The sequence below is a fragment of the Balaenoptera musculus genome, chromosome 17 (genome assembly GCF_009873245.2).
Source record: "Balaenoptera musculus isolate JJ_BM4_2016_0621 chromosome 17, mBalMus1.pri.v3, whole genome shotgun sequence".
NCBI classification, from domain to species: domain Eukaryota; kingdom Metazoa; phylum Chordata; class Mammalia; order Artiodactyla; family Balaenopteridae; genus Balaenoptera; species Balaenoptera musculus.
In genome coordinates, this window is record NC_045801.1 from 68,972,035 (window position 1) to 68,987,241 (window position 15,207).

Consider the following 15,207-nt stretch of genomic DNA (forward strand, 5'->3'; position numbering starts at 1 on the left):
GGGGACACAAGTCTGGGCTACTCTGGGAACTCTCCCCAAAACTCTCCAACCTGTCTTTAGTCTAGAGGCCCCTCATGATGGGGGTACTTCTCTTCCTAAAATTTCAGCACACATCTTTTTTTCTTTCTTTTTTTTCTGGCCATGCCACATGGCTTGTGGGGTCTTAGTTCCTCGACCAGGGATTGAACCTGGGCATAAGAGCGTGGAGTCCTAACCACTGGACCACCAGGGAGTTCCCAGCACGCACCTTTCCAACAGCCCAAACAAAAGCATACATAGGTGGTTGTTTTCCATGTGTCTGACTACCTTTGTTTTTAACCTCTGAGGCTAGGGCAGCAAGGGAGTGCCCTTTTAAAGATAAATCAGGAGAGCACTCATTCCTTCCAGTGAGATTCCTAAAGTACTAAGGACAAACCAAAATTAATGTCTAATAAATTACCTTGCCATTCATTCAAATAATGTGGTCTCTACAAATTATTTCTATTTGTCAGTATACTCAGAGAACTGAATGAAAAATACTTTTGTTCCCCCTTTGCCTATTAGCGTTATGATTATTTGTGCTTGACGTTGGAGGGGGGAAGACATTCCTTTACGAATATCCTGTTACCCAGACTATTTCCTGTCTCTCCCTTCTCCACCCCACACCAGTTGGGGTAGATTGCCAGAAGTTCAGTTTATCTAAAAATTCCAGTAAATGTGAAAGTAGAGAGTTGACAATGGTGAGCAGAGAGATTAGGAGACTAAAACAGAGTAACGAACGTCAAGTGTAAGAAAGGGGGAAGTGGGAGGAGGGGGACAGGGAAGGAGACGGAGTGTTGAGAAATGGAAGAGAAAGGACAAAGCAGAATATAAAATTAAAGAGACAGGATGAGGGAGCGAAACAAGAGAGAAATATAGAACAAGGAGTCAGAAGGACAAGGAAGAAGCAAGTGAGGAGCACTGATTCAGTGTTAAACTCATACAGTTCTGGCGGTCAGAAGTTTAACACGGGTGTCAGTGGGCTGAAATCAGTGTGTTGCTAGGCTGTGTTTCTTTCTGGAGGCTCTAGAGGAGAATCCACTTCCTTGGGTTTTCCAGCTCTTGGAGGCTGCCTGCACACCTTGGCTCATGGCCCTTTTCCTCTTCCATCTGTAAAGCACATCTCTAGTCATTCTCTGATCTTCAATGTTATCTCTCTTAGCATTCTTCTGTAGTCACATCTCTCTCTCCATAGTCAGGAAAGGCTCTCCATTTGTAAGGACCAGAGTGATTAGATTGGGCCCACTTGGATAATCCAGTATAATCTCCCTATCTTAAGGTCGTTAATAATCACATCCATAAAATCTGTTTTGCCATGAAAGGCCTGAGAATTAGGATGTGCACATCTGGGGGGACCATGATTGTGCCTGTCACAGAGATCAGGTAGCCTTAATCGGAACCCTTTCTATAGGTCAGAAGACCAGCCAGTGCATTGCCAGGTAAGTGTATTTCCAGACCAGGCCATGTCAAATGTGTTTTAGTCTACATACCATTTGAAATGTAGAAATAGAATGTCATTTATGCTCAAAGAAATAAAATGTGTGTATCTTGGTAAATAAAAATGCATATATATTTTTATGTTCTGATGTAAGACAGCAAAAAAATAAATAAATGGTTGACCTATGAAACCTTATATGAAATCGCCTTCTCTGATAGCCTGGAGACCAGGATTAGGTAGTGAGCCACTGAAGTGGCAGTTTATTTAACCCTGCATGAACCGGAGCCATGCAACCATTGCTGAGGATCATGGTCAGCATGTCCTTTCTTTCCTCGATGCTTCTTTGCTGAGATGCTTGTGGATTCAGAATAATAGCAGGTGATTCCAGATGGCAACTCCACAAGATGCTTATGTGGCCCCTCCTCAGATGGAGAGTTGATCCTTGTTTCTATGTAGCTGAGGGGCATTCTGTAGAATTCATTCCCTCACTCAGAGACATCCATGTGTGTGCATTTGCCACAACCGTGGTAACTAGAAACTAGCCCTATGTGGGAAACATTTGCCAGAATGCCTCCAGGAATTCCACCATCTGATTCTGATTCTAATTCCTGCCCTATTCTCATCGCAGCCACTCTTGTACCAGCTCTCTGGGAAAGCTGGGAGTGGAAGTAAAAAATTTCGTGTGAGAAAGAAAAAAGAGGTCTGGAAGAGAAAGAGAAGATGAGCTTTGTGACTTGTAAGTTCCTATTCAAAAACAGGACTGATGTTTTGCTTAGAGTCCTCAGGAAGGAAATGTAGTGGCTCAAATTATCCCCAGATGGGGCTGTTTATCTCATTGTTCCCTTCAAATGGAAAGTAGCACTCAATTGTTGAGTAGAGTTCTGAGCACTTACTGGTCACTGGCACTGTTAGTATTGGGTATTTTCATGGGTCTTGTTGGATGACAGAGTTTATATACATAAGAAGTCACATTACATTTGTCTATGTGTATCAACATATACAAACTCATGTAAAACCATCTTATACTTGTTAAATACTTGACTTTTCAGAGTTCTTTCACTTCAACTATTTCACCTGGTCTTGCAGCAATTAGGAATATGAACAGAGAAGATATGAAAACAGAGTCAGAGAGATTAGCCGTATTATTCTCATCTCACTTGGTCACAGGGCTAGTTTGTGAGCACTTAGATTAGAACCAGGTTCTTAATTTTCAAACCAGGGCTCTTTCTACTTAATTATGTCGACTGAAAAAAAAATTCCAGTAACTCAAGAGTTAGAGCAGCGTTTTAGTTATGTCAGAACTATTAGCTATAACAACAATTCCCACTTTCAATGTATATTTAACTTTAATTAACGGTAATTTGGTGGTGAGGCAGAATAAGAAACAAAGAAAAGAGGAAACGGCATTTCATGCAGTGTTACATAAAAACATAACAAGATCTTGAAAAATGCAATATTACATAAAGAACTAAGGAAGACCTGGAAAAAAACAAACACTTGCTGCTTACTATTTTAGAAATAGCATATGGTTTCTACCACATGATGAATATAAGGATCAAACAAGTAAATGCAGAGATGACCTCTGAGCATAAATGTTCAACGTGCCCAGAGCAGAACATTTTCTGGTCAGTGTTATTAATCCCACTGAAAATGGGGTGAGTGATATGCCTTTAAATTTAAATTTAGGCTGTAGAATTTAGAATTCTGTCCTTTACCTCATGTGTTTCTTTTTCTTAGTCTGGCTAATCTAAGCCTGTTGGACAAAAATTATTTTAACTTAAAATTGTCAAACACATTGTTTGGGGCTGGTTTGGGCCCAGAATGATTTTCTGGATCATTTATAACATTTAACCAGGCTGAAGTTTTGTTTTTGTTTTTATGCCAATCTACAAGTACACACAAAACTTCTTCCTTCCTGGTTTTATTTGTCAGTTTTCAGTAAGTGACAGTTTGTAATTTTTCAAAAATAATGCTTTAAAATAATGCGATTTGTCTTTACCTAATAATTTCTTCCTGCCTTTGAAATATTTCTGTAGCCATATTGAATATGACAGGAAAAATCTCCACACACAAAAAAAATTCCTCCTAAATTCTCATGTTTGTTTTGCTGATGATATTTAAAGGCAGATATGAATACTACGTTTAGTTAAATAGATGAAAAGTGGCTTCGGTTTTGAAATACTACTTTAGTCTATAAGGAATGAGGTCTGGCTCACATAAAGGGCAGGCTCATAAGCCTGTCCAATGCCACTGTCTTACCTCATGCAAGGAGCATAAAACAACTCTTCAGGCCTTTATTCATTAAAATGGAATGTGTGTTTCCATTAGGAGTTCTACTCAAAGAGTGAATCTGCATACTGAGAAAATTATGTAGCAATCATCTTTCCTTAACCTAAAAATAAAATACAAATGTGGAAAAGTTCACAGCATTTCATGTCCCCTACCCTCCCCCATCAAGACCACCTGGAGACATGACTGAACCAAGAGGAGGTACTGTGGACCCTCATTGGGCTCAATATTAAGAGTCTGTACAATAACTTCGAGGTCCTTCTCTGATTAGCTGTGTTTTCTCATTTGCATTTGTAGGCTGGAGGACAACTGGAAAGTCCATATCTAAAAATAAACAAAGAAAACCAGTAAACACCCTCTTATGTTACATTTCATTTAATGGGGCAAGTGGTAGATATTTTTGTTGAAATGATGATTAGCAAATCAATTCAATTCCTAAGATACTAAGGATCCTACCCTTTAAAGGACTTCAAAAGGGAGGATACACTGTCTTTATTCTTCATTTAAGTTCTATTAGTTATAGAATTATAAAACCAAAGCACTAAGCCCAGATTTCACTTTGAGGCAATTTCTAAAGCTGATAAACTTGAGCTTTAGTTTTCACCATTTTGTGGGGATGAGGACAGGGCTGCCACCCATGTCATATAGACTACAGTGTGTATCTATATGAAAAATACCTCTAGAATCGTGCAGTGGACAATTGCATATATGGCTCTGGTTGGGAGAGAGGTCAAAACCCATAGTTTGCTTAGGTGAAGAGTCTAATAGGAAGCTCTCCACATAAAGCTAGTACCCCAAATGGTTATGTGCTATGTAAATCACCATACCCTTAAATCTGCAAGGAAATTTGCTAGTCTTGAGTTTTGATGAGGAAGTGAAGAGCTCCCTTAAAAATGTCTGTTAGCAAGCTAATGAGCACACAATTTGACAGGTCAAATTTACAATACCTGTGTGTTCTAAGAAACCTCAGGCTGATAATTTAGTTTAAAATGGTCCAGTGCAAAAGCACAGAGCAGAAGTGAATGGCCCCAACCTTCAACCCAGGCCTCAAAGAATCCCCCCCAAATTGCAAGAAACATAAACCATAGTAAAAAACAGAGAGATGGGAGAAATAGAGAGAGAGGGAGAGAGATGGGGGGAGGGGGAACATTACACATAGAAACAATGCACACTGAGTGAGAGCCAGTAGAAACAACAGAAAGCCAGTCAGACCCAGAAAGACTTCAAATCCTGCACTTACCAGACACAGAATAAGAAAGAACTAGATTTGTTTTTCAAATGATCAAATGGATTTTGAAATTAATAATAATAAAAAATCTCTTTTAGACGTTAAAACATCTGAAATTTTTAAAGCTTGATGAATGGGTTTAACAGCTAAAGAGAGAATTAATGGAATAGAAGACAAATTTGAGGAGATTAATCAGAATGTGACACAGGGAAACAAAGATATAAAATAGGAAAGAGGCTAAAGGACATGAAGAATAGAGTGGTATTCTGACTTATATTTAATAAGACTTTCGTAAAGAAATGTAAAGAAAAGAAGAGTCGAGGTAATATTTGACGATTTAATGGCTGAGAATTTCCTGGAATTGATAAAAGACACCAATCCACAGATTCAAGAACCAACTAGGATAAATTAAAGAGAAATTCATATTTAAACATCTTAGTGATATTGAAGAACACCAAGGATAACGGTTCTTAGCAATCTCACTTTCCAATAGCAGATATGGAAGCCGGAAAACTATGAAATTATATTTACAATATACTATAAGAAGATATCAACCTAAATTTGTTGATAAACCCTCTTATTGCTACATTTACTTTTTTAAGCATGATTTACAGGTATTTTCAGACAGTAAAAACAGAAGTTGTGCCACCAGCAGACCTAATTTAAAAGTTATAATTCAGACAGAAAGAAGTGTTATCATATGGAAAAATTTGTGCTGTATATAGAAATGATTAGTAGATTTGTAAGTAAAACTAAACAATTATGTATTATATGAAACAATAATAATTTTTGAGACTTAAAATTGAGATAAAATTATGACAATAGTATGTAAATCAGAAAGGAGATGATGAGAATTAAAGAGTTATAAAGTTCTTGTATTGTTCAGGAGAGGGTAAAGATAAGAATTAACTTTCAACTTTGGTAACTTAAGTATGCTTGATAAATTTTTAAGGCAGCCCTAAAAAAATAGAACAGAGAATATAATTTCCAAACTGGAGGAGAGAAAGAAATGGAACGTGAAAAAAAAAATTCTATCAGTACAGAAGAAAGAAAAAAAGGAAAGAAAATAGAAACAGAAAAAATATGCCAACTTAAAGTGATAATTATAATAATAAAATATTAACAGAAAGCATGTATATAGTACTTATTATGTGTCTAGCACTGTTCTCAGTGCTTTATGTATATTAACTCAATAATAGCACTACAAGGTAGGGTAATTATGATAGCTATTTTACAGATAAACTGAGGGACAGAATGTTTTAAGTAACTAGCCTACATTACACAGGTAGTAAGGAATTAGTATTAAAACCTGGGCAGTATTTCTCAGAATCTGTTTTCTTAAAGACTGTGCTATACTGTCTCTCACAAAGAGTAAGTTCATAGAAAAAAACATATATCATTAGTTATAAAAAATACAAATGGACTTTATTTAAAAGAAAAAACATGGCCAGACTGAAGAAATCCCCCCAGCAATATGCTGTTTACAAAGGACACGTCAAAAAACATAAGGACAAAAAAACATTGAGAATAAAAGGATGGAAACATATTTACTACACAAACACTAATGAAAAGAAAGCTAATATAACTATTTTAAAAACAAAGTATGAGACAAAAAGCATTGCTAGAGCTAGAGGGTAACTACATAATAATAACATATTCAATTAACCAAGTAGCCATAAAAATTCTAAACTTATATATGCTAATAACATAGCCTCAAAATATAGGAAGCAAAAATTGACAGAACTTTATAGAGAAATAGAAAAATCCATTAGCACCGTGGAAGACTTGAATGCTTCTCTCAGTAACTGACGGATAAAGCAAGCAAAAATATCTTTAAGGATATAAAGGATTTGAAAAGTGTAATGTTGTGAACTGAATCGTGTCCCTGCCCCCCAACCCCCTTCATATGTTGAAGTTCTAATCCCCAGTCCCTCAGAATGTGACCATATTTGGAGAGGAGGTCTTTAAAGAGGTAATTATGTTAAAATGAGGTCCTCAGAGTGGGCCTTAGTCCAGTATGACTTGTGTACTTAGGACACAGTCATACATAGAGGGAAGGCCTTGTGAAGACACAAGATGAAAATGACCATCTACATGCCAAGAAGAGCGGCCTTAAGGAAACCAATCCTGTGACACCTTGATCTTGGGTTTCTAACCTCCAGAATTGCCAGAGAATAAATTTCTGTTTTTCAAATCACCCAGCCTGTGGTACTTTGTTACAGCAGCCCTAGCAAACTAATACATACAACAAATTAGCTTTATTTAATAGTCATACATGGAACAGTGAACCTAACAAATGCAAAATGTACTGTTTTGAAGCAATGTGGAACATATGTAAAATCAATTAAGTTCTAGGCTCTAAGCAAGCCTCAAGGCATTTCAAAATATTGTTTCATGCTGTCCACATTTTCTGACAATAATGCAGTTCAGTTAGACACAAACAATAATAAAGAATGAGAAAAGACCCCACAGGTTTACAAATTAAGACACATATAGACCTAACTTATAGATTAAAGAAAAAATCATAATGGAAATAAGAAAATATTTCAAACTTAGATTATAAGAACATATATGTACGTGTGTGTATGTAAAGCCAAACTGGTACTTACAGAAAAATTTATAGCCTTAATAGCTTAATATCAGAGAAGAAGAAGGACTGAAAATTAAGAAGTATAAAAATTAAGTTAGAAAATTAACAACAATAAATTAAGAGAAATAATAAAAAATAGAAATTAAGTAGAGAGAATATACAGGAGAATCAATAAAACTGACAATATTTGAGAAGAATAAAATTTTCAAATATCTGGTGAGAATGGCTAAAAAAGGAAAGCAGAAATAACCAATATAAGGAATGAAAAATGGGACAAAAATGCAGATACTATAGATGTGTAAAAGGTAACAAGAGGAAATTTGAAGAACTAATTGTTTTAATAAAGAAGAAAGGAAACCTAAATGGCCTATAAACATTAAATGTATTGAATCAATAATTTAAAATTTGTATAAAAACACATTAGCCCAGAAAGGTCTACACAGTCCTGTAGAAAGAAATAAATCCAGTAATACACAGACTTTTCAAGAGTTAAAAGGGAACACTCCTAATTTATTTTATGGGCATAATCTTGATATAGAACCCATAAGGAAAGTTTGAGATGGGAAAATGATAGGCCAGTCTCACTCATTAACACAGATGCAAACATGTAAAACAAAATATTAGCAAACACATTTCATAAAAAAATAAAATATTTAATGCATTATGACTGCTTTGGGTTTATCTCAGGAATTCAAGATTGTTTTAACGTTGGGAAACAATTCATATAGTTCTTCACGTGAACAATTTAAAGGAGAAAAATCATTACCATCTCAATTGGTGAAGAAAAAAGTATTCTAAAAAAATAGTAATAGAAGACAACTTTCTTAACCTGATCAAAAGCCTACAGCAAACTTCACAGTCATTATGCAATCTTGAAAGCATCTTCTCTTCAACATTTTACTGGCAGTCTCAACAAACACAGAAAGGCAAGGAAAAGGCTAAAAAAATGATAAGGGAAGGGAAGGAAGAATCAAAACTATCACTATTCACAAATGATATAGATAGGTATGTAGAAACCCTAAAGTATTTACAGATAAATAATTAGAAATAGAGAGTTTAGCTAGTTTCTTGGATTCGAAATCAATGTTAAAAAAAAGTACATTTCTATATACTAAAAAACAAGTCAACAACTAATATATAATAATTTATTTATAATTGTATGAAAATGGATAAAGTATTAGGAATCAATGCAACCAAAGATATAAAAGAGATATCTTTATTGAAAGCCAATGAAGAAAACCTAAATAAATGGAGAGGTATACCATGTCACATATTAGAGGACTCACATTCTTTAAAGATGTCAATTCTTCCTAATTTATCTACAGTCACTGCAATTCTAATCAAGATCCCAAATATTTTGTTTAAAGAAATTTTGGTAGAGGACTTAACAAAGCTTATTCTAAAATTTATATAGAAAAGCAAAAGGCCAAGGATATGTGAGAGTGTCCTGAAGAACAAATTAGGAAAAGTTGCCTGAACAGTGTTATGAATTATTATAAATGGGCCTGGTGTTGCATATAGATAGACAAAATGACCAATGGACCAGAACAGAAAGCCCAGAAACTGTTCCATATATCTATTAAAACTTAATGTATGTCAAAACCAAGACTAGAAATCAGTGTGCTGGACAATTTGTTTTCTATATGGAAAAAAATGAAATTGGAACCCTACATCATACCACTTGCAGAAATCAATTCCAGGTTATTAAACGCATAAACATGAATAGCAAAACTATGAAACTTTGAGAAGAGCATATAGGAGAACACCTTTGTATCCTTGGGATAGGGAAAGATTTCTTAATCAAAACACAGAAATCACTAAGCATAAAGGCAAAGATTGACATTTTGACTACATTAAAATCAAGAACTTTGGCTTATCAAAAGATACCATAAAGAGTGAAACACCAGATCACAAACTGGGAAAATTCATTTCAAACAAACATGATCAACAGAGTCAATACCCACGCCCCAAAAAAGAGTCAGTAAGAAAAAAGCAAATGATATAATAAAAACCTGCAACAGACTTGAATAGGCATTTCAAAGAAAGAGAAACCCAAACAACCAGTAAGATTATGAAAGGATTCAAGGAGAAAAAAATTAAAACCACAATGGTATACCATTTCCCATCCACCAGACTGACACACATTTATAGTCTAGTGACGGCAAGGATGTGAAGCAGTAGAAACTCTCATTAGCTTGTGGAAATTAGTGCAGCAACTTTGTAGAATAACTTGGTGTTATCTAATAACTTGTAGATATGCATACCTTTTGACTAAGGTATTCCACTCCTGTGTATATATTGGGTTGGCCAAAAAGTTCATTCGGTTAATGAATACGTTGTTCAATAAAGTTCTTGGTGAAAATGAAAAATGTGTCTTTTATTTTTACTTAAAACCAAACAAACTTTTTGGCCAACCCAATACCTAGGAAACTCTAGCACTCATGCACCAGGAGACATTCATAACAAGAATATTTGTAATAGCCCTGTTTGTAATGGCAAAAAAGTGGATTTGGATACCCAAATATCCACTAGCAGTAGAATGGATAAATAAATTTTATGGGATATTCTCATAGAAGAATATTATACAACAGTGAAAAATGAATGAAAAGACAATCACAGTGCGAATGAAGTTCAGAAATATGATGTTGAGTGAAAAAAGAAGTTGAAGGATAATTGTTGAGTATAAGTTCATTGATTTAAAGTTCAGAAATGTAAAACCAAACAATAAACTGATTAGGAACATAAATATATATAGTTGTAATACTAAAAAAATAGTAAGAAAATGATTACATTATGATAGCCAAGATGTGGGTGGAAACAACCTAAGTGTTCATTGATGGATGAGTGGATAAAGAAAATGTGGTGTATATATACAATGGACTAGTGTTCAGCCATAAAAAAGAGGGAAGTCCTGCTATTTGTGACAACATGGATGGATTTTGAGTGCATTATGCTAAATGAAGTAAGTCAAATAGAGAAAGACAAATACTGTATGATCTCACTTATATATGAATCTAAAAAAACAAAAACAACCCAAACTCATAGAAAAAGAGATCAGATTTGTGGTTACCAGAGGCAGAGAGTGAGGGGACAAGGAATTGGATGAATGTGGTTAAAAGGTACAAACTTCCAGTTCTAAGACAAATGCTGGGGATGTAATATACAATATGATGACTACAGTTAACACTGCTCTGTGGCATATTTGAAAGTTGCTAACAGAGTAGATCCTAAAAGTTCTCATCACAAGGAAAAGAACATTTTTTTCTTTTTTTGTGTGTCTATATGAGATGATAGATATTAACTAAACTTATTCTGGTGATCATTTCACAATATATGTAAGTCAAGTCATTATGCTGTACACTTTAGACTTATACAGTGCTGTAGTCAATTAAATATCTCAATAAAACAGAAATTTAAAAAAGGAAAATGATTATAGATGATTTAGGATAACAGTTACCTCTAAATAGGGAACAGCAAGCAAAGAACTTAAAAGTAATGGCACATAATGTTCATTTGTATGTTCCTGATAAGTAAAAACAATAAGGGATAAAATGGTTAAGTGAATTACCCCCAAAATCTCTACCGGTAACTAATAGAGTTGGGGCTTGAAATGGGACTGACTTCAAAGCCCTTTTCTGTCTTAGCTACTAATAGTGTACTGCTCTCAAGGTAGCTGCATAAAAGACTGATAATCAACTTTCTCATTTCCCCACACTTTGTGAATACTGATGCTTTGTGGTATCTTCTACTCCCTGCCATGGGTGAATTTGCACGAAACAAAGAACCTTCCCCTTCTCTGAAGAAAGGGTGCTTAGTTTCCTTCTGTAGTCACATCCCCTCTCTCATCTACTACAGATATTTTTTAATTAAAGTGAGATTCACATAACATAAAAGTAACCATTTAAAGTGAACAATTTGGGACTTCCCTGGTGGCGCAGTGGTTAAGAATCCCCCTGCCAATGCAGGCGACACTGGTTCGAGCCCTGGTCCGGGAAGATCGCACATGCCACGGAGCAACTAAGCCCGCGCACCACAACTACTGAGCCCACGTGCCACAGCTACTGAAGCCCGTGCACCTAGAGCCTGTGCTCTGCAACAAGAGAAGCCACCACAATGAGAAGCCCACGCACCACAACAAAGAGTAGCCCCCGCTCACCATACTAGAGAAAGCCCGTGCGCAGCAACGAAGACCCAACACAGCCAAAAATAAATAAAACTAAATTTAAATAAATAAATAAATAAAGTGAACAATTTAGTACATTCACAGTGTACTAAATATATAATTTACTGCCTCTATCTAGTTACAGAACATTTCTCCGAAAGGAGACCCATTAGGCAGTTGCTCCCTGTTTCTCTTTTCCCCCCACGCCTTGGCAACCACCAGTATGCTTTCTGCCTCTATGAATGTCCCTAATCTGGATATTTCATGTAAATGGAATCATACAGTGTTTGTCCTTTTGTGTCTGGCTTCTTTCACTTAGCATAATGTTTCCAGGTTCATCCACCCTGTAGTATGTATCAGTACTTCATTCCTTTTTATGGCTGAATAATATTTCACCTGTACCTTTTTGCGTTTTCTTCCTCAGAACCTCCTGGGTTTCTCTCAACTCCCTTTCCCCTCTTCCTAGTTAAAATCCTGCTGCTCTTGCTCTTATCTAGCAAACTGTCCAGGATTCCAGCTGCTTTCCATCCATCACATTTCACTTTGATGGTCTGAGCCCTTGTCTGGTTATATCCCAGTTTGGGGTTATTTGCAAATATGCTCTCTGTGTAACTTCCTCTTCATTCAGTTCCTTGATCAAACTGATCACTAGAACAGCCTAATGTGACTATCCCTGCCTTGCCTGGCATCTAGAGCTCCATTCACCATTATCCACAGGGTGCTGGGAGGTGCTGTGCCAGATGCTGTGCTGGTGTCAAGATTCCTCCCTTCTAGGGTTCTCCTTCCCCATAATCTCCCACCCCTAACTCCTCCTCATTCTTTACGTTTTCAGCCTTAAATGTCACCTCCTCTGGGAAGCTGTCCTCACCTGCATCCGGGTCAGGCCCGCCTAGCGTTCACTGTCACAGCCCCTGTGCTTCTCCTTTGGCAGACTTATCATACCTGTAAGTTAGCTAGCTCATTGTGTGACTATTTGTTGAGTACTTGTCTTCCCATCTCCTCTGCGATACTGTAAGGTCCAAGACAGCGGGGACCGCGTCTTTCTTTTCTCTAGTCCCTAGTGTAGTGTCGGGCAAATATTAAGTGCTCAGTGAATGTTTTCTGTGAAAAGACTGTCTTGATAAACCTGTCTAGTAAATTTGCTCACTGAACCTTAGCAGGCAAAATCTGAAGAAACCTTGGGTCCACTTTGAGCAGCTTCTGGGGTAGCGTTGTGAGCTGACTCACTTGTCCTGCTCTCCCGGCCCAGGGCCTTGATGGTGCTTACTTGTTATTTTCCTATAAAGAAGCAGCAAAGGGCTTTGGACTAGTTGCAAGAATTATTTTCCATGAATTATTTTTAGAAATCAGTTCCTTTTGACTGGGGGGAAGGGGATAGGAAGGAGATTGAGTGGGATTGGTGAAAAGAGGAAGGATGAATTTAATCTCTTCCTTGGTGCCCTTTTCCTGGGCAGTAAAGTGTGATGAATGCTGAACAGCAAATGTAATAAATGTCTCAATATCTTGGCTGAGAGCGAGTCTAATTACCAGCCATATGGCCTCTTCAGCTCAGTGGCTGTGAATTTATTTGGGTTTCATCCAGGTGAGTAGCAAGAACAGTTAAGCAGTCAACAGATTTTTCTGTGCTCTGAATCTCACATTTTTAGATCCAAGGTCAACCCACTATAAAATCTTCTCCCTTAAATACTTTATTTCCTCTCCTTCAAAAAAGTGGGGAAATCATGACTCGGCAAGAAAATTTTAGAGTTTAACTGGAAGTTTTCAGTCCACTGCTTGCAGCTTGGAAAAAAATTGAACTTATCTCTTGTATTTTTGGTTTGCTTTGCCAGGGTATTTAGAGATAACAGGTTTCCATTTATGCTCATTTCTATACCTTCTTCCTTCCTCTCTTTTCTTTTTTCTTCATTTTTCCCTTTCTTTTCCTTCCTTCCTTCCTTCCCTCCTTCCCCTCCCTCCCTTCCCTCCTTCCTTCCTTCCTCTCTTTCTTTCTCTCTCTCTCTCTCACACATACACACACAGAGTCCCAGGGAATGGTGTTCTATCTCAAGATGGTCTCTAAAGCCCTCTTGACTGGTAGAATTCTGACTTCATTGTGGCATTTATCTAACAGAGGAGTATAAGGTCTAAATGAGCTTGTTTTAAATATAACACTCAAAATTTCACGAAGTGGAACTTCTAATTTGTGAACATTTGAAAGGAAGGGAAATAACCTGGTATCTGTCACCTTTATCTTTCAAGCTTCAAATTTTCCAAGACAAAAAAGGGGGGATGGACAACCCCCCAAGACACTGTCTCTCTTCTATTTGCTCCTAATTGATTCATAAGAATAATAGAATTCCCCTGTGTTCCTAGAATGCCACTGGGATTATATTTTTATTCTGAGAAAGAGATGGGAATCAGTTTACAAGTTCTGAAATTTCCAGGGAATATTGAAGATGCCACTGTTTTGAACTTCCCTCCTTTATTTCTTAAGGGTAGAAGTTAGATTACACTCTTTCACATACTTGAAAGAGACACAGTAACCCAAGCAAATCTCTCCTCTCTACTAGCAAATCCCACCCTGTACAACTACTCTTGAACAGAAACTATGTTTCTGTGGCTTGCAGCAACTCTGTGTATAATTATTGCTCGTCATACTGGCATAAGAATGGCTTTAGAGATAACTCCTATAGCTCACTATCCCAATTTAATTGCTCAGGGGACACGAAGATCCATGCCAGACATGGTGTCACACATTATGAATGTGTCACACATTATGAATGTGTCCAGTGGGCTCTGATCCTGGAAGTACTGGGTGATGGAGGGGCAACAGGGTTTGACATGTGTAGTCAGAATTGGTCTGTGGAAAAATTCTTCCAAATTTACATCTTGTATATGAAATAAACTAGATAGGAGTTTTCTTAAATCTGACAACAATCCCTAAAAAGTTAGACAACATTATCTATAATGAGTTGTAAAACGGAAACTTTTCTAATCTACCAATAATAAAAAAAAAGTTTTGAAGAAACATGCTAGAGGAAGGACAATTATTTTTCTATTCTCCCTACAGGAAATGATATTAATGAAATTATTATTAAATGAAGAGGCAATCAAAGAATATGCACCCAGAAAGCATAGGGGGAAAGTATTATAAAGGTGTGTCAGGCAGTTAATTAAACTATTGCTATTTTTCAAATTTTATGATATTTAAGATATTTATCAGTTTTTAAACTTTGCAATTTTTTGTAATTTCTTTTTTTCGTTATAAATAAGTATTCACTTTCAGATCTAATTTTGTATTTGTAATTTTATATTCTTTTTCTCTAAAGGGACTGTCCAAATTGTGTAAGTTTCTGGCCCTTGAAAACCTTGATTAACTCTGCATAGGAGCTTTTAAATATTTAGTAATAGGATAGAGCTTTTCCTTTTGGTTAAGACTAATAGTAACACAGTCAAATGGGTTCGTGACTTACTAAGTCTGGAATCTGACCTCTGCAATGGAA

General features: G+C 36.4%; 2 protein-coding genes across 4 annotated transcripts in view; one reads left to right on the top strand and one right to left on the bottom strand.

Moving 5' to 3' along the window:
* The window catches only part of PDE7A (phosphodiesterase 7A), a 349,141-nt gene that overhangs the window by 20,108 nt on the left and 313,826 nt on the right, over positions 1-15,207 (top strand). The window lies entirely within an intron of this gene.
* DNAJC5B (DnaJ heat shock protein family (Hsp40) member C5 beta) overlaps positions 3,736-15,207 on the bottom strand; it is a 78,929-nt gene continuing 67,457 nt past the window's right edge. Inside the window, exon 6 of one of the 2 annotated variants that reach the window (XM_036830365.1) lies at positions 3,736-4,069. In XM_036830365.1, the coding sequence (XP_036686260.1) occupies positions 3,975-4,069 (95 nt within the window). In that variant the 3' untranslated portion in view covers positions 3,736-3,974. The remainder of the gene's footprint in view (positions 4,070-15,207) is intronic. The other variant, XM_036830364.1, reaches the window with a different exon arrangement.